The following is a 19635-nucleotide window of genomic DNA, read 5'->3' as shown; positions in this document are numbered from 1 at the left end:
TGCTCTCTTTCTTAATACTACCCAAATGTAGCTGGTATTGGGAAAAATCCAGAACAAGCACCTAGATCCTTACTGGAGTATGATGCCCCATTGCATGCTGTTCTCTGCCAGGAGCAAGGAGATGCAAGCAAGAATAACTTGCAAATCATGATCTTCCTGTTCAGGGCACTCCTTATTGCTGCTCAGGGGCTGTGCTGAGTGGCACCTGTGAGAACACACTGAGAATATTCAAGAGGCCACTTGCTCCTGTAGGACTCCAGGACATCTCTGCTGATGCACTTACCTCCTATCACATGTAATATCTACAGGACAGGGACTATCACTTGCTCTGACTTTGTGCTGCACCCATTACAGGAGGTTTCTGCCTGCTGGCAAGGGCCCCGAGGCACTCTAAAAATGTGATGCATCATGATGAATAGTCTGCCTGCCTGGCAAATACCCCAAGGCTTCCAAACACATAACTTTCCCCCATTTCCTATAGTCTCTGGAATCCTTAAGGAATGTATTAGGCCTTCAGCATTATAGGAGAGGCGTCTGCCTGTGTCCTCTGACTACAACATAATGTGTGGCCTCACCATATCAGTGCTGTCTGATGGTCGGTGGCTTTTCCTCTAGCAGTGTGTCAGATGCAGCACTGCAGCTGCTGCATGGGTCAGGAGAACAGACTGGTGATAGCACCTTGCCAGAGAGGCTTTTGCAAGGGGAACACTATTATTGGGCAAGTTTGAGTGTGAACTGAGTGACAGGGCAATAAATGGACAGCCCTCCTAGGTAGCTGTGCTGGAATGATGTTTGTGCATCTGTACAGAACATTTCCAGGACTCGGTGGAGAGGAAGCTATAAAAGCAGCTGCTCATGGGGCACTGGCTACCAGAAAAAAGGGAGCACAGCCCTGAAGGAAACCTCCTGGAACAGCGTGTCCGGTCACCTGATCTCAGAGCTCAACATGGATATGAATTTACTTTTGGAAGACCACACAAATGACACCCAATTGCATTGCATGTAAGCTACACAGCTCCACTCCAGCCTCAAAGCTTGTGTCTAGCAAAAAAAAAGGGAGGGTGTCCCAAGGACAGAGCAGGAAGGAGTTGAAGAAAAGAAACTGCAGAGGTGTCAGCCATGTTCTCATTGTGAATCCTCCAGCTACCCAGTCAGAAAAAAGGGCAGAAACTAGATATGGATGTACCAGAGCATAATTTCATGGGTACTGGGGCAGCCTCTGGGCAGGTGCAACACTGGAAGAAAGGGGTAGGTGAGGGGGTGGCTGTGGCTTTGTAAGCAGCATTAGAGAGAATTATAGTGTGCAGCAAACTAATAATTTTGGCCACTCAGAAAGGGTAATTACACTTTGAGATCTCTGGGGTGTATTTTTCTTGTTGTCCAGTAATCAGACTGTGTATTCCTTTTTTCTTATTTTAATTAAAAATACTGCTTTTCCATGTTCACCAGGCAGCTAGTCACCCTGCCTGAGTATGAATGCTTAATAGCATTTTGTAATTGGCTGAATTGTCTATTATCAAGTAAGCCTTGCAATTTTGTGATCATCCTTGAAGTGCTTACTGTCGTACCTGACACAAAGCTGAGGACTCCTACCTTCAGGAACTTGCAGACAAGAGGAGTGTTAAAGACAAATCAAGGTGGTTTTACATGAGAATAACAGCGCGCTCCTATTTAAAACATGGGAGGGATGGGCTGGGATGAGGCACTGGCATTCTGCAGTTGTCCATAGCAACTCTGCTTTCCTGAACTCTTCCAGTTTGACAAGTGGAAATGGATTTGAAAGCCTATGTCTTACTGGTTTTACCTAACAGAAAACAGAAACTTCAGCCTTTGCCCTTGGTAGGCTCATTGGGCAGCTGATGGTCATTGTGCGGACAGGCAGAGATGCTGTTTGGAAGCCCAGATCTCTTCAGGCAGCTCCCAGCTGGGAGCCTGGGCACTGGTGGTCTGATACCTTACTGACCATGAATGTTTTGACTGCTAGAAAATCCCACATCAGAAGGACCCCTGTGGAGGTTGTCCAGGCAGGGTCAGCACCCTGGCTGGTTCTCTGCCCTGTGCACTGCCTGGATTTGTGTGCTCTGGGTTCAGTTTTCTCTTAAGGCATTGGTCTCACCCACTTACATTTTTTTAAAGACTAAAAAGGTGTACTGTGACATGGAAGCACGAAGACTGTGAGCTCTGGAAAAAAGCAAACCCTATAGCTGTTCCCTGAAATGCAGAGGGAACCTGGAAGACCCTCTTCCCTTTGCCTGGATTGCCCATCTCCTGGTCTTAAGACTTGTCTCCTCTTTGGAAAGAGCAACAATTTGCTCTTTTATTTACCTGCACCCCTGGGGAAGGGATCAGCCTCTGCAAGCGCACTCAAGGAGCCAGCCTGAGCTGGAGTGACATCTCCCTAGGTAAGCACATGCTTTTAACACGCTCCCCAGCTGAGTACCTGTGCCCCAGCACTACCTGCCCCACTCTCTTCTGAACGACAGCAACAGAGACATCAACCAGAAACCAGGACTGGCGCCGGGGGGCTGCAGCCCTGGGGTGCCAGCCCACAGATAACTCACCTGGTATTCATGCTGGAGATTTTTCTTTATTGATCCGTGGTTCGTGCCATCTGCCCATTGATGTGTGTGTGGAGGAGGGCTGGCTGGTTCTGAGGTCCCAGTGCTATTTCTGCTGGTGGTTCTTCATGTCCCTTGGGACATCACTGTTGTGCAGCCATGGAAAGAAGGGAGAAGCATGACATTGGCATCTTTCGAGGGGAGCTGGCTGGCGGGGAGCCTGCTGTGCGTTGCTTTTCTTTCAAGGCTGTGTTGCTGCTGCAGGTGAATGGCAGGTTTTCCAGCTGGCAGGATGGCATCACCTTCTTTCCCTTTATGGTCCCTCTTGGGATTCCTGTTGATCTAAGGGGAGATGCTTCCATTTCAGGGTACATCCCCAAGGGAGGAGGAAAACGCTCTCTGGTGTCCTGTTCTGCCTGGATGATGGCCAGGCTTTGCTTCACACAGCTCTGAAAGTAGAGTGAGAGGTTTTCTAGGAAAGATTCCAACTTCCCCTTGGACTGTTTTTTCTTGCATTCATATAACTCCTCTAAACCCTCCCTCAAACTCTCCTTGGAGCAAATTTTCTAGAAGATGCTCTCTAAAACCTGCTTTGTCCTTTGCAACCCTGCAAGTTGCCTAGGGGACCTCCTCCCCTGCTCCTACTTCGGTTTTGTTTGCCACGTGCTTGGCAGTAGGACTAACTGTCTTTTGGAGGTAAGCTTCCACCTCAGAGCCAGCTGTGTCCTCAATCAGGGTGAAGCGGTCCAGGATCCTCACTCCTTTCAGCCTGCAAAACTTTTACAGCAGAGTTTTCAGGGTCCACAGTGGAGTTTGTTTGTGTGCTGCCTCAGTTTTTCCTTTGCGAGAGCCTTCATGAGTACGCGGGCATCCAGAGGATTTCATCCAGGTTGATGGTGCTGATGGTGCCTGGGAGAAGCCTGGTGGTCCTCCTCTACAGGCAGTTGGCCAACAGGTCAGAAAATTTATCTGGGCTGCCCTCAGCAGTCAGGCTGCCTTGGAGCAGCTTCAGCAAGGCACAAAAAAAATCTGTGTCTGGTCAGATTTTTCCATCACCCTCTTCACCAAGACATTAATGGTCTGCATTCAGGATGTCTGGCTTTAAGGTAAAGAGATTGTTCGTTACATCCTTAAGCACTTCCACTGAGGCCTGCTGACCCAGTTCCTTCTCCTGGAAGACATAGTTACATCACAGAACAATTTGTTCCTTCCCCTATTTCTTATCTGCTTCCTGTTGCTGGTTGATAAATTTGAGTCATTGAAAGCTGGCTATAAGGAACTCATTAATGTGACCAGACATGGCTTCTACTTTGTTCTTCTGTCTCAGGATGTCCTCAGTTTCTGTCATTGCCTGGATGCTGGTGTCAGTATCACCACAGCTAATGTGACAAGTAAGGGAATTAATGGTGGAGGTGGTGTTATGACATGTGTCATCAGTGTCGGAGATAGGCAGGGTTTAGAATTCAGGGATCTTTTCTAACTGAATTATATCCCTCAGTCCAAAGTGATAGTATTTTCCGGAGACCAGGCTGTTCATTTTCTCACCTGCACGTGGGGGCAGCCTCTGGGGAGCCACATCCACCATGCTGAAGTTTCCTCCCGGAGAGCAGGTGGGCCCTAGCTTTGAGGGAGCATCTCCTGCACGCTGACAGGTGACTTCAGATCTTGTGTTTGAATCATGCTGAGGTTTCTTACTGAAACGCTTTCCTAAAGAAACTCTTGACCTGCCAGATTCCTGTTTTGTGATTTGTTTTGGGAGCAGTGAAGTTCCACTGCAGAACTTTGCTGCCTTTCTCATCCCTCATTCTCTGCTCTTTCCCCTTGGGGACAATGATGAAGATAGGTCCCAGTTTGCTGGCCCCATCCTCCAGAATGGAATTCATTTGTGCTTTTCCCTTGGCTGCACCTATGTCTTTCAGGACTGCTTCTCCTGACTTGAGTTCTCTGGGACGCTGCTTCTCATCTTCACTGGTTTTGGGTGCTGGCTCTTTAGCTGATGCTTGTGAAGACAAGGCTGTTGCTGCAAGTGGTGTGGTTAGAACAGAGGGGAAAGCAGCCATGGTGGTGACTCTAGGGTGTCTGGAAAGAGGTTTAGCAGCAGCAGTGGACTGGGCGGACAGATTGTCGTTGGCATTCTTTAGTATTGCAAGTACATGGTCCTTTGCAGCTGCCTTCAGCTCACTGGTGGCTTCTGTCATCCTCTCAAAGCCAAGGTGCATTATGAAGAAAGGCAGGGCTGCCTGCGAGGCTGGCTGCACGTCCCTGTTGCTGTCCTGTAGGGAAGAGCAGAGGCGAGGCACACACTGAAGCAGGTCTGAGGGAGCTGACTTGAGGGCTGGCAGCTGTTCAGCCAGCCACTGCATCAGTTCTTGCTTCTGTAATGGTATTTCTTCACCTAGATCTTCTGAAATGTCCTGCCTAGCCAGCTACTCCAATATGCTGATCTGTGCAGCCCAGGCGTTCACGGCAGCCGGGGCTGCAGCTCTCATGCTACTCTTGCTTTCCCTAAACAGAGCAATGAGGGGAAAGCCCAAGTCCTTCATGTGTTGTTTGGTGTTTGAACCCATGGCTGTGGACAGCTGCTGGAGGATCCTCAGGGTCATCTCTAACAGGGTGGGGTTTGGGTTGTGGAGACAAACCCTCAGGGCTCTTGGGAGCTCTCCTATGTTTGGCTGGATGAATCTGGCTTCCTGAAGGATGCCTGCAACCTCTTTCAGGTCCTCCTTCTGGATGGTCCAGTTCTTCTCCTGCAGCTTTGGTACCAGCTCTGGTGTGATCCTGTCACCAGTGTCTATGGCTTCAGTCCTTCTGTGATCCCCTGGGTCCTCCTGGGACCTGTCATCTAGGCATGGCTTGGGGTTGGCGTGACTGGGAATTGGTGGGACCTGTCCATGCAGCTTCTCCAGTTCAGCATCTATCTGGGGAAGAAGGGGCAGCTCTTCACTCTCAATCAGTGCTCTCAGTCAGCCATGGAAGTTGCAGTCTCCTGCAGCCTGGAGCTCTCACTTCTGGGAAACAATGACTGCCACACATTGTGACAAAGTGCTGCCACCACGGGCCATCTGATCCCCTGTCTTTAACTGGACATAGCCTTTCCTCCCTCTGCCCCTGCCATTGCTGCTTAGACTGTGAAGTTTCAGAAGAGCTGAGCGAATAAGGAATTGTTTGGATGCTGAAAAACAACAAAGAATGCCAGGGGAAAGAAGATGTGCATGGAAGCAGTTTCTTACAGGTTTGCCATTAGAACAAACGTCACTGCATTTAACCTTAGACCAGTTCACTTAGTTTCACATTATTTAACTTTCTTCTAATCCATTAAAAATTGGCATCTCTGACATGAAAAATGCCCTTTAGAAATGGAAAGCAGGCACTTAGGTTGGGGGGCGGGGAATCTTGGTCAGTGCAGCAGCACTGCCTGCAGCCTCTCACACACAACCCTGGCTCCCCAAGAGTGCCGCTCCATGGGGAGCCCCCCTCTCTGCAGGACTCCTGTCTCCAGCCCATCTGCTTGTGGTGAGGTCGTAGCCAGAGCCCAGGCAGCCCCTTGCACAGGGGACACCCACCCTAAGCACCTGCTCACAGATCCAGCCATCAAGAGGGCAATCTGCGCTCTTTGGCTCTCTCTGCTGGCTGCAGCGCACCCCGTCCCTGGGCTCGTGCTCAGCGATGTCCCCCCACATTGCACCCTTTGGGGAACAGGCTGGGGCACAGGGAAAGAAATACTGTATTTGAGCCTCTGGGAAGAATCACAAACCCTGACAGGCACAAGAAGTGAAACAGGGAAGAGAAGAGGTGGCAGCGAAGATTTACATAAAAGCCTTGCAAATGTGACAGCCAATTTCCAGGGGGTTCCTTTTTCTTCCTTAAACCTCAGTCCCGAGCAAGAGGAGAGATTTTCCTTGCAGGCAGAACACAGATCTGTGTAAGGGAGCAAACGCTCTGCCTCGGGGCATAGCAGCACCAGGCTTGTTGCCAGCCGGTGGGATTCAGTGCCTTCTGCTCTGTGCCCAGGGTGATCTAACAAGGGGTGAGGGACGAGCAAGGGAGGGCTCGGAGCGTCTCTCAGGTCCCCTCCTGGGAATGCTTTGCCAGGGCTGGAGGCCAGGAGCGCTTCCTTCCTCCGCACCACGGAGCACAGCAGGCTGCTGGCTGCAAGAGCCAGCTGCATGGGAGGGGGAGGCAAGCAGCAGAGAGCATCGGGAGGGATGCTCTGGCGTTGTGTGGAGGACCAAATCCCTCTCTCTCTGGTCCAACAGCCAACCCAGGTGATGAACACTGTCTGGGTTTGAGTGCATCATTTTATGCTTTCTCAGGGAACCTCTCCGTAGGAAATACTGGGGACCTTCATTAAACTGATGTTGTTAATTGAATGACCAGGTGGGTTTCGATGTCAGATGATGTTGGAAATACTAGTTCATGGCACAAACTGACATTTGTACTATACGTATGAGAAAAAAACTGAACATGGTGATTTTTTGTGACCTTGTTAATTTTATATTTTTTTGTGTGTGTTCTACAAGTCGTTTATGGGGTAAATCTCCAAAGGCTGGGATCCAAAACGGTCTTCTGAGGTACTCACAGCATCTGGCCAAACAGCTATTCTCCGAAGTGCAATTAGGTGTTGACAAAAACTAACAAATAATTGCCTAATAGAACAAAGACAAAGGAGAAGAAAATGCTCAGTGTAAGTGAGTTTTATTGCATTATTCTGGTAAGAGGCTGTCAAAGAGTCAGGAGGTATTCAGAGAGCAGAGTACAGTCTGTTCCTTTATCATAATAACTTTTATTACCTAGGTATAGCTTTTCTCACCCTGGTCAATAAACAAGCTGCTGCTTTGCTTTCAGAGAATTAGGACTCAGTTGCAGTAGCAAGTGCTTCTTTCCAGATGCCTGGTGCAGACCCATATGGGGGCTGGGGTTGCTCTGATGCTCCCCAGAGATGCTTGGAGCTGGCAGCGTGAAAGGGATGAAGTTCCTGTGGTGAGAGCAGAGGTCTGAGAATCTGAGATGCTCCCGGTGGCTGTGGATCAGTGTGATGGTGTAATGCTTTTTAAGAGCCACAGAGGCAGAGTAAAGGCAAAGGCAGCACAGAGCATCTTACAGGCTGTTCTGGGTGAAGAGTAGTTGTGCCCATGGGTCCAGGCTCTTGATCTTTTCTGCAGAGCCGAAAGGAGTTAGCGGGTGCAAGAATAGACTCAGGCTATGAAATCTGGATCCCGCAGGTATTTCCTCTGCACCACAGGTAGGATTGCTTCAAGCTATCTGTCACCAACAAGCCTGCTGGCCCAAGGAAGACTTGCCTTTTTTTACCAATTTGGGCTGCACGTAAAAAAAATCCCGTCCTGCTTGCTAGAGTGAATGAGTCCCCCTGGAATCGTTAGTTGGAGAGTTTGCTGCTGGGGATGGCTGAAAAGCTTGCCACTGACTTCCCATCAGGGGATGTGTGTTTCCAGGCCTATACAACCTTTTCTAGTTTTCATTAAAAGCAACTCTTCAGACAGCAGTTTCAATCCCTTTTATGTGGTTCCTCACAGACATTTCTCTGGACTGCCTCAGATGAATCACCAGGTTGAAGGCACCTGCTAGAATAGGGATTGCTCTGGGTCTGCCCGTGACACTGAGTTTAAAAGGGGAGATGAATCAGCTGCGTGTGGATCATCACAGCCCCTAACCTCCCTCAGGCCCATGCCGAGGCTGCTCCTCCATGGAGACTCGGCTCCGAGCTGCAGAGAACATCACTTGCAAACCTCTCACAATAACTGCTCTCCCCTTTTGGCAGCTCTGGCCCATGGGAGCTGACCTGCGTGCACATCCCAAATTCAGCCTTGCCCAGGAAGAGTCTTCCCAGCCTGGAACACTGTTTTGTAGCTGCGTGGCCAAGGACTAAATATAGTCATTTAATCTCTTTACCCCACAATGTTCACCTGTCAAAGAGAAACAATAAATATTTCTTTGTGTTTCTAGTCTTTTTAGCTCAGCAGGGCAAGATCGCCTCTTGCATTGTGTTTGTGTGGCTCCTAGCACCTGGGATTGCTGGCGCCGCTGCAGTGCAATTACATGTGGTGATGCTGTATTTAATGCCCTGGGACCCATCTCCCCAAACTCCAGGCGCTGCTGAGTTGATGGAAGGAGCAGGTTTGTCTTTCTGCCTCTGAACCGAGGATGTTCGCACATGCCTCCACCAGTATATCTTCATTAAGCTTTGCAGAAGCTGCCGTGCCGTGTCGCCAGCTGTATTGCTGAAACAGCCTGGTGTAGCAAGTGAATCACTCTGTCTTTAATTCCTGCTTGTGCTTGAGGATCATCTACATCCTTATTTGTGATGGCTTTCACTCCTGCAATTGGCAGGATTAAATGCCTTTCAGAAGCACTGGCTGAGCATAGTGACCAAGAGGAAAAACCTCAGGTGAGTAGTGATCTATTTATATCCCATGAAAGACAGACTCTGTGCATAAGAATATTCAAGCCCCTGGCACCTCCACCCCCTTTCTGTTCTTAGTTGCTGCCTTGAGACTGTCTCTGCACTGAAGAATTAGCTGCTTTTGGAAAGCTAAGTGGAAGCTCAGTCAAGACAGGAACGAGGAGCCAGGGGTAGGGAGGTCTTTGCTTTACTGAATTGCCTAAAACCCGGCTCCCTTGATGATGCATGGCACCAAAGGAATCAGATGTGAGCTAGGACTGTTGCTCTCTCTTCAGGGAGTTTGTCTCCACACTTTCAAATGGGGTCCCATTCTCACTCTGCTTTTAGGGCTGAGAAATGATCTACCTTACCTGTGTTTCTCAAAGGTCTTTTTGTTGGAGGCTCCCCCCCCCCAGCAGTGCCAGGCCTGCTCCTCTCCCAGGGGTGAGTTAATCCTGCACCTTCCACAGCTGCACCAGTCACAGAAAACCAGGGAATGAAAAAGGGTGCCCTGTGTGCCAGGGCCCCCCCTGTCCCCCGAAGCACCAGGAGGATCACCGTTCCCTGCCCAGTCTGCAATGCAGCCAGCTCGGGTAAGGAGGACAGAGCCCCTAACCCCACCGCACCACGTGGGGGACAGTAGGGGCCAGGGACCCCACATTTCCCCGGGTCACACCACGAAACCTATCCCTCTTACAAGGGAGAAGGAGGAGAGGCTCCCAGGGGCTGGGGACATGCAGCATCATGCCACTGCAAGGCTTCTGCAGTGGGTGCAGGATTCAGCTCCCTCGGCAGCAGCAGGCAGAGATCAGGCAGCACCCAGTCCTGCCTCTGGGATCGGAGGGGGTGATGCCAGCATCTCCCCTCCCCGTGCATGTCCCCGCTGCCCTTGCCTGTTGCCAGTTAGCTGTGGAGCAGCCCAGCCAAGCTCAGTTGTGAGGAGCGTGGCAGGGCTTGGATTTCACATGGGCACTGTCATAGTTCCCAGTGACAAGGAATTCACCTGCCCCCCATCGGAATCTAACAAAACCCTGCCCACAGGGAAAGCAGGGCAGGCACAGACCAAGAATAAAGGCAACGGCTCATGAGCCATCAAGGGTGATGTCTCACAGAGAGCTACACTCAGCGCAGACCAGAGGCAACTTAACATGCCCTCAGTTAGGGAATCCTCCTCCACTGGGGTCGTGCTCAGTCCTCCACCTATGAACATCTCTAAGATCCCCCATTTTTCACCTTTCCTCCACTTATGATGGCTACAAAATGTTGGTTAACCTTTAACCCTGAATAATGAATTTTGCATCAGTGATACCCACCCCCTATGCAGGATCCATACTCTTCGGCTCCAGCTCACCCACAACCGCATGTCACAAATCAGCACAGCCAGAAAAGGAAGAGACTCTGCAAAAGCATGAAGAATTTCCCTGCCATTGGGAGAAGCATGCCTTTTCCCCAATGCTGTCTCCTGCCCTACTGAACCTTTTAACATTGCCTTTAATGGTGATGTAGTGGGTAGAAAACCTGCTGTAACCAGTTTATTGGGTGGAGAGGGGCTGATGGCACGGGGTTAACGTCTCAGCTCTACAGGGATACAAACCTCCCCCTGCACAGCAAAACAAAGGAAAACTTCCAGAAGGAATCCCTGAAGCAGTGTTTGCCGGGGATGTTGCAAGAAGTAAAGTAAGACAGGTAAGAAAACCTTTTAGTGTTTGTGGCTGAGGAGAGAATGAGGTATGTGTAGGGTAAATTTGTACTGTGAGCCACTTTTATTATCCCCATCGCTTGGAATACACAGCTGTGATTTATAGTGATGCCTCTGGTGATGGGTGTAAATCCCCTAGACTGACTGAAGTGCCAGTGCTGTCAATTTGACTCAGCCACAATTACAGGGATTTGATATCTAAAATACCACTGCGTTTCTTGGTCCCTTAGAAAGCCCACAGCAAAAAAAAAACCACACTTGAAGAGATGGTGTGTGTGTGTGCATATGTGTGCATGCGCATGCTGTTTGCTGCTGCTGCCCTGAGATGAGTTGCATTTCAAAAAGAAGCAGCCAGAGAGGTGACTTAGGTTTTTCCATTGACCACCAAGTCTTAGCATCACTGTTTGAAACAAACTTTATTGCAACAAAGAATTAAAAATAGTACATCTGAAAGAGTCGCAGAGTGCATGTCATTAAAGAACTAGTCAGAAATCACAACTCAAGCAAATTGTGTACAATTGGAACAGAAAGTTTTATTAAAACAATTGGAAATCAAACTCAATTTTTCCTTGTTTGTTTAATTTTACCATAATCGCGGATTGTGTATTTACAGTCTTCGCCTCTTGTGGTGAAGGTTCTGCTCAGGGCGGGGGGCTAGGAAGAAGGCAGGGATGGGCAGGGAGGAGAGATGGGTTTCAAAAGCTAACAAGATGTGAAAGTTTTCCAGAAGAAGTTCTTGCAGCCCGCTTTGCGTTCCCGGGGCGCCAGAGCGGGGTTTGAGTTAGCCGAGCGCTCCAGCTCCAGTCTCACTTCATCCTGCTCAGCCCCTCGGGACAAGTCCTCAGACTCCAGGGCTTCATTTTCTGTCTGGCTTGGCTCTGAGAGCAGTTCTGCCAAAAAGTACTTGGCCAGTTCCTTGGGGGACAAGGGACAAAAAGAGAGAGAGAGAGACCACAATTACTCCTTGGCTTTTGGGGCTCACCACTCTGTTCCTCTAAGATACCTTTGTGCCCAGATTAGCGACATGCCAGGACTCTGGAGGAGAAGGGGAGCCCTGGCTTTCCAAAGAGCCCAGCCCAAGAGCTGCTGCGCAGCAGCTGTGCCTACGGCATAAAGGGGAGCAGAAGGGCACTGACATCTACCTGGTGTGGGGAAGAGATTGCTGTTGGCCGTGGCACAGAGCGAATTCACCCTAGCCCCGCACCGCCTTCCCTTCCCACTGCTCCAGCACACCGTGCCAGGCTCAGCAAGGCTGCTGCGAGGCTGCTGCTAAAGTGACACGGGAAAGGTCTTTGGGTGAGCTCACAGGGGAGGCTGAGGTGGGTCACCCTCTCACTGGGGGTCACTTTTTCTCTTGTCCCTCCAAGACCTGGCTGTCTCCTTGCATGGATGAGGACATCCTCCTGCTGCACCTGGGCAGCTGCCTTGGTTCAGTGCCCTGGATAAGCCCCAGAGAGCTTTGGTGGGGGCTCTGCCCTCTGCAGTGGCTGCTCCTCATCCCCTGCCAGCAAGCACCCAGCTGGGCTGGGCTGAGGGGTGTCTCCCCTTGCCACCCACAGCTGCCCAGCCTGTCACTGGTTCAGCCCTGGCAGGGAACTGGGGAATCCGTCAGGGAATCGGGGTCTGAAGCAAGCAACTGAGGGTCTGAAACAGGGACGCTGGGAAGGTCCAGTGAGAAACTGGTGCTCTATACTGAGGGTACTGGGGTGTCCAGCGGGGAACTGGAGTGATCTGCAGCAGGAAAGCTGGATGTATGCAGTAGGGGAGCCAGGGGCTCTTCTTGGCGAAATGGAGGGTCTGCAAGAGGAATTCAGGGGGATCTCTGGAGGAGGAAGGGGGGGTCTGCAGCAGAGAAGTGTGGGTCTGCAGCAGGATGGCCGGGGTACCCAGTGGGCTGCCCGAGGGGTGGCCGGGGCCGCCCCGTCGCGGGGCTCTCACCTGCTTCCCGGCGGCGGCAGCCAGAGACTTCTGCAGGAACTGCCGGAGCCGCGGGTCCGAGGGGGCGGCCGAGACGGTGCCGAGGGCCAGGGCGATGGAGAGCAGGGCCAGGGCGCACTGCAGGCGGCACGACAGCATCTCGCCGGCGGGTCGGGCACGGAGAAGCGGCGGCGGGGAGGCGCTGACGGCTCCGCTGCGGCTCGGCTCCGGCGTTGGGGATCTCCTCGCCGCCCTCCGCCTTTATAAACCCTTCTCCTGACGTCAAGGCGGGGGCGCCCCCCTCGCCCAGCGCCGCCGGGGGAGGGTCCCTGCCCGGGACCGGCGTGGGGGCCGGGACCGGGGATGCTCCGCTCTGCGCGGGGCCGGCCAAGCGTCTGCGGTGCCCCCCGAGTCCCCCCCTCCGGCCGCCCCCGGCCCCCGGCGCGTTTTGCCCCCAAATCCCCGCCCCTCCGGAGCTGCCCACCCTGCTCGTCGCTCTCTTCTCCGCAGCCGCAAGCCCCTCGGCGCGGCGATGGGGGGTCCCGGCTGTGCGCCGCCCGCCCCACGGGTCTGACCCACGCCGCAGGGCTAAGCCCCCCAGCAGTCCCGGTGCCTAAGCCCCTCGCCCTAGCGCGGCTTCCCGCCCCGTCGGGTAAGAGACGGCTGCAGAGTCCGGGGAGCTGGAAAGGGCCCTGTTAAGGGCGGATTCACCCCCGGCTCCTGCAGGGAGTGGGGAGCGGGGGATGCTGAATTGCCCCCGGGGGTCCTTTCTGCGTCCCCGGCCCCTGCGGGGCTCTCCGGCACTGGTCCTTGCCCAGACCCTCCCCACGGCCCCGGTCAGCTCCACCGGCCGTCGGGCCAGCTCCACCGGCAGCCGGCAGCCTCCGGGGAGAGCGGCCCCGCTCTGCGATAGCTTGGCAGCTCGGGGACAAGGTGACAAATCGGTGGCTCGGTCAGGGCTCACAGGTCCCTGGCTGAGCCTGCAGGGACCCGTCTCCGTCCCAGGGTCACTGGACCTGCTGGTCCCACGGGGGATGCCCCTGTCCCACAGGCATGGTCAGTCTCTCCCACTCCTCCAGCCTGTCGCCATGAGCTGGCTGATGCCCACGCCAGGCGAAGCTGCTGCAAGCCTCTGGCCCCTTCAGCCATCTCCCCGCTGGCAGGAGCAGGGCAGGGTGTGCAAGGGCTCTGCCGCTGCCCAGAAAAGGGGTATCAGAGTCTCTCCCCCATCTTAATTTCCAGCTGAGGAAAGTCAAAGACTTGTGGGAACAAGGACCCAAGTACTGCTCAAAGGTCTCCAGAAATCTTAAAAAGGATGTTTTATGTCAAATTAATGTGCCTTCACCCTTTTTAACCCTGATGCTTATGGCTGGGTTCTCTGAGGCTGGGCTGGGACCATGGACCAAGGTGTGGCTGCTCTGCTTTACAGTCCAGCAAGAGGAATCTTGCTGGTCACTCATTCCAGTCCAGGCAGACCTCTGGTTGAACTGGGACTGCCCTCCCTTCGTGGTGCCTCCCTTCCTTTGTGCAGACATTCACAGCCACACATAGCCTTCAACCTCTGTGTCCTCCCCAAATTATGGTGCAAAATTAATTACATCCATGAGAGAAGAAATCTTCATTTGTAGCCCAGGAGACCCTGTGGGTTGGGTTGACTTGTGCTGCTTTCACAGCCAGCTTTTCCTCAGCTGCCTGACCTGAACGAGGCCCAGCCCTGCACTCCTGGGACTCTATCTGCCTTCTAGCACTGGTGTTGCTATGGGGGAACTGGTAGAGAGGAGTCAGCCCCTGCTCTGGTTTAGACACATTCCCTTGTTTCAGGCACAGAACACAGCCTCCTGCCAAGGCCAACAGGAGTCATTTAGACCCAAAAAGAGCAGATTGGCTCCTTGACCACGACCCCTAGAGCTTCTCTCTCCACCATCTCTCTGTGCTATCGTCTGAACCAGCATCCCTCCTTCAATCAAAGAAACAAAGCTAGTCCTGGGCATGGCAAATGGCCAAGGCAGCAGATGCCAGGACATCAGACCTATCCTGGCCCTCTTGCCTGCCTTTAAGCGAGATTTCCCAGGGAGGGTTTCTCCCAGCAACAGTGATTTCCCCACTTCTCTGAGCTATGCCAGTAGCAGCGAGCTGGGCTCCCCCAGTTTACTTGCATTGGGAATAGACAGCTTTTGTAGCCCCCAGGCTCTCATCCCTGGCACAGCACAACCCAAAAGCAAGCAGCCGTCCAGCCCAGCACCCTTCTGTCACTGAGCTTGTCATCCCAAAGGGAAGGGGATGCTGGGAGCCCCCATCGCTCCTGAGCAGGGAGGAATGGCTACCAGCTCCCTGAGCTGCCACAGCTATGGATCTGTACTGATGTGCCACAGCAATCAGTTCAGCATCTATATTTCCCAGCATATAGCAATGGGCTGGAGTGCAGCCTTGGACTGCTGCATGGGATGGAAAACTGCTACATTTCGGCACTGTTAGGACCCATCTGTACACCAACACAGAGATGGGAACTGTAGGACCTGGCACAGTGCAGGAACAACCTCCTTGTTGTTGTTCCCCATCTTTCTTGTTTCCTGCCAACTTTATGTGGGGTCAGCAGGACCAAGACACATTTGATGGGATTTTGCAGAGGTGCAGAGCCTGGTCTGAGGTGGACGAGTTCTGGTTGGGCCAGTGGGGCTGTTTTTAGGAAGCCGATATGGTCATGCTGGCATAAAATGGAGGAAGATATTAGATTTGAGTCCTGAAGCGGTTTTGAGAGGCCATTCTTGATGCCTTGCTCAAATCCACACTGTTCAGCACCCCACTCTTTCCCAGCTACCTGCAGCACCTCTGTGTGCATGAGCCTAGCCCTGCTAAAGACTTTCAGCCCAGAGCTGTTCCTTGCTAGCCCCTGTCTTCACCCATCCTTCATTTTTCATTTTAAGATCTATCCACCTCAGCTCTGCCCTGTCAACCCTCCCTGGCCACCTAGCCGTGCAGGACATCCTGCTGCAGAGCAAAAATCCCCAGCTGGGCTTCAGTCTAGGAGCAACATTGCTGCAGTTGAAGACAGGCTCCCTACAGTCTAGTTCCAGGCAAGCACAGACGCCCAGTCACATTGGGAATCCCTGGTTTTGATGGTCACTTTGGCTACTGTTGCCCTTTCAGCCACATGGGGACAAGGTTTGGAAGACCAGGCTGGCTCTGACTCCATCTCTCTGTGCAGCACTGGAGCCGAGTGGCTGTCACCCTCTTCCCCTCTCTACCTGGTGGAGGCTGGAGGGAGTACACTGATGTCCTTTAGCAACAGAAAAAATCTTACTGCAGGGAAATGTCTTGGATCTGTTTCACTGAATTTCAGAAGCTTACCCGATGAAAGCAAGGGTGTGCTCATCTGCTCTCTGGTCTTGTGGCTCATCAGAACATGACTTGGCTCCTGAGGCAGAGTAGCCTCAGGAAGGCTCTGACGTCCACCTTGGCTGTTTTCCTCTCTTGGGATTTGGCTGAAATTGTGAGGCTAGTGGAGGCAGAACCAGAGCCAGGGCTTTGGTGAGAACATTCCCCTAAAACCATCTCAACCTGTTTAAAGGAAAGAAACTGAGTTCCCATCAGATCTGAGCTTTGTTGATAGATGGAGTGTTGAATAGACTGAAGTTCTTTGTAATCTCAGGTAGTATTTTGCAGAATCATTCTGGTGTTCTTCATCTGAAAAGTTTCGATATTTCATTTCAAGGAAAATCTAAAGGAAAATTACCATTTAAATGAAGATAAAAACATGTGCTTTGGCTCAGAAAACCATCTTGTGCTGACCTGAAGGAACCAGCAATAAGGGAGTCCATCTACTCTGTACATCTTCGAACTGTCTCCTACTGGGGGATCCTGGGGAAGGGATAATGGCAGACCTCCAGATGTCCTTATGACTCTGGCACAGGCATGGAAAGGCAAATAACTTGCAGATTGATTTACCAGTTCCCTCTCCCCCAGCTCCTCTATGGGATCAGTGTGCTCTGAATTTTTTTACGCTGATTCCCCAGCCAGAGAAATCCATCATCCGCTTGGCTGCGGTGAAGGCAATTCTGTTCCTTTCTTTCTGCCGCAGCGCTGCGGGGCATGTGGCTTTGCAGACGATTGAATTGCATTGAATTCCTGTGACTGCTTCCTTACCCCCACGTTTCCAGCTTGCTCCACAGATCCAGAGCAGTCCAGCAATGCCTGGGACTGTGCACAGGCTTCATGCTCAGCGCTGTACCAGCAAAGCGTGCCCTCTGCTGTCACCACGGCCGCAAGCCCGGCTCTCACTGCACCTTGCTTCCCTGGCCATCACCTACAAAATTCTCTCCATACTCTCTCTTTCATGAGCGGGACAGGTTTGCTATGTATGACTGCCTTGCCAGCAGAGAAAACCCCTTTTTCTTATATTCTAGCACTCAACCCGGTAGGTCCAAGCTGTGATCTGGGAGCCAGGGCCATGAAATCCCTCATCCTGGCTCTGGATATGCAGCTGGTGTTGCAGGGCAGTGAGGAAGCCGCCACAGCCGAGCAGCTCTTGCAGGTTGCTGAAAAGCTAATAGAGCAGGACCCTGCTTGCGGAGGGGTGGTGCTGCCCCAGGAGATACAGATGAGCGGAGGAACAGCAGTTGCTTATGCTTGAGTGATAATGAAAAACAAGAGCTCAACAAGGGAGAGAAACTCCTGCCGAAGGGTACCATGCATCCCTGGGACAGGCCATGAAGAGAGCGGTGGTGTCAGGATTGCACGTGGACTTGCCACAGACCTGAAAGGTTTCTGAATTAAACGCTGTTTCTATAGCAAAACTTGGGCACAAATCCAAAAGAATTGGACTCTCCATTAATTACAGGCCTCTGGGATTTCTGCTTCAGGTAACAAAGTCAGAGGGGAGCCAGGCTGTGGAGGTTCACAGAGGAGGGATTCTGCTACCTAATTTTTGTAATGTCTTTGTCTAAAAGCCCAAGCTATGTTCAGGAATTCTGGTGCTGCTACCTGAGATTCTTTCCTAGTTTCAGCCTCCTAGGGTGCTGCCATATCATCTGTAGGGCTGAAAGGAGATGCCTTGGAGTCAAACAGGGGACAGATCAGCACAAACCTGTGCAGGAGCAAGGGGGAACAGGATGAGGTAAGAGAGTACTGGGGTATTTGCCTCTACTGCTACAATGACTACTAGGAACCACGGATGGGGCAGTGTTAGGGACTGCACAAGCAGATGCTGGCCTGTGCTGTAAGGAGTTACTAGCATAAGGCAAAAGGTGATGGATACAGATGGGTGAGCACATGGAATTATGAAATAATGCAGGGCTCTGCTTTCCACTCTGTGTAACTCCCCTCTATAAACACCAGCTCCACAGCAAGAGCTTGGGCCTCCCTTCCTTCCAGCTGTGACACTGGCCCCCTCTCAGAGAGGCCAGGCCAGGAGGCTCCAGGTGGCCACAGGCAGTTGGGTCCCACCCCATGAACAGGCACGGTGCATCCCAGTGGCACAGGATCCCGCCCGTGGGATCACAGTGGCTCTCAGGCTGCTCCTGGCCAGCTGGGGCTGCAGCTGGTCCTTCCCCACAGCAGATCCACACCGGTGGGGACGGGCTGGGCCTGGGGACAAGCTTCAGCCAAGCACCTGCCTCTGCCTGCAAATCTTATGGAATCATGGAATCGTTTATGTTGGAAAAGACCTTTGAGATCATCGAGTCCAGCCGCTAACCCAGGACTACCCAGTTGACCTAAACCGTGTCCCTCAGCATTTCATCGACGTGTTTTTTAAACACCTCCAGGGACGGTGATTTCCACCACCTCCCTGGGCAGCCTGTTCCAATGGGACCATCCTTTCAGTGCAGAATTTTTTCCTAATATCCCACCTAACCTGGATTAGCCGGCACAACTTGGGGCCGTTTCCTCTTGTCCTGCCGCTTGTTACCTGGGAGAGGAGACAGGCACCCACCCGGCTACAGCCTCCTTTCGCCCAGATGTTCTGAGCGACAGATGTTACGCGTCGGGCTGCAGCAGCTGGGTTCGGCGCGGAGCGATGTTGCTCGCGGACTCCTCGCCCAAACCCCGTCTTCGCTCGCCCCCTGCTGGAGGCCCGGCAGAAGGCAGCGGCGCCCTGAGCGCTCCGCGGCCCGCGGCGGGGGGGGCTCGGCCCGGGGGCTGCTGCCGCCGAACCCTGCCTGGGCTGCCAGGACAAGCAAGAGCCGACCGTGCGGCTGAGCCCAGCCACGCACCCATCAAACCTCCACAACTTCGGGAAGTCACAGCCTCGGTGCCTGCATTTAAGCCTTCCACATTCCAGCGTCGTTTTCACTCCGCACAGGTTTGTCCGTACCAAAACCAGGCGCAAGGAGGATCGGTGGGTGCAGCAGAAGCTGGGTCCCGGTGGGTCACAGCATCACTGTGGGTATCCCCCATCTGCCCTCGTCCCGAGCCCTGCTCAGCCCCAGGAAACCTGAATCCCAGGCCGAGAAGTAAAATGGGGAAGGAGTGGGCACTGGGGCGAGGGTTGTTTTTTAGATTGCAGAAGAAATTTGAAGGACAGGAAAACTCGACAATATCCCCCATCATTGGGCAGGGTTTATGTGGGAGAAGGGGGAGATGGGTACCAAAAGAGCTGCTCAAACAAATTCGGGAAGCTTCCTGGGAACCAGCCAGTTTATCGGTTTGGTGGTGACCTTTCTTCTGAGTCTTGGCAAGAGTCAGACCCTGTACCTGGAGCCAGGTTTTGAAAGGGCAGATATCCCGGCGGTGCTGACACAGGCAGGCCTGGCCAGGTCAGGGTTTGTGGGCTCTGCAGCCATAAAACTCGGTAGGGCAGCTCTGTGTGTGCCTGCTCCCTTGCCTCTGCAAAGCACCATCCGTGCTGAGCAAAGCTCACTGGCAAGGGCTGGCTGTGCCAGATGCACGCAGACCTCTGCCCTGCCAACAGTAAGAGAGCAACTGCTAGTGCTTCAGCTGGATTGCCTGGAAAAGTTGTGACATCATTGTTTAAAAAAAAGTATCTGTCAGGAGGAGGAAACACAGCCATGATCCAGGAAAATACACTATTTATTTTGCAAATGCAGCTGAGCAAGTCAATGGGA

The 19635-nt window shown here is 52.6% G+C and overlaps 1 protein-coding gene and 1 pseudogene across 1 annotated transcript; both read right to left on the bottom strand.

Annotated features, from left to right (window-relative positions):
- Nucleotides 1-2701: 2701 nt before the first annotated feature.
- On the bottom strand, nucleotides 2702-6238 carry LOC101914398 (cytoskeleton-associated protein 5-like; annotated as a pseudogene).
- A 4816-nt stretch (nucleotides 6239-11054) lies between these two features.
- Nucleotides 11055-12796, bottom strand: SST (somatostatin). The gene is made up of 2 exons (XM_005237747.2): nucleotides 12596-12796; nucleotides 11055-11572 (listed from the first exon to the last, which is right to left on the bottom strand). The coding sequence occupies exons 1-2, from the start codon at nucleotides 12731-12733 to the stop codon at nucleotides 11360-11362; spliced, it is 351 nt and encodes a 116-aa protein (XP_005237804.1). The 5' UTR covers nucleotides 12734-12796; the 3' UTR covers nucleotides 11055-11359.
- Between the last annotated feature and the right edge of the window lie 6839 nt (nucleotides 12797-19635).

Source organism: Falco peregrinus, chromosome 12 (genome assembly GCF_023634155.1).
Source record: "Falco peregrinus isolate bFalPer1 chromosome 12, bFalPer1.pri, whole genome shotgun sequence".
Taxonomy (NCBI): domain Eukaryota; kingdom Metazoa; phylum Chordata; class Aves; order Falconiformes; family Falconidae; genus Falco; species Falco peregrinus.
This window is presented reverse-complemented; position numbering and strand designations above follow the sequence as displayed.

What these genes read in the sequence shown, in the direction of transcription:
- SST (XM_005237747.2), bottom strand. Translation starts at nt 12,733, where the DNA reads ATGCTGTCGTGCCGCCTGCAGTGCGCCCTGGCCCTGCTCTCCATCGCC. An exon ending in CTGCCGCCGCCGGGAAGCAG is followed by an intron (nt 11,573 to 12,595) that starts GTGAGAGCCCCG and finishes TTGTCCCCCAAG; the next exon opens with GAACTGGCCAAGTACTTTTT.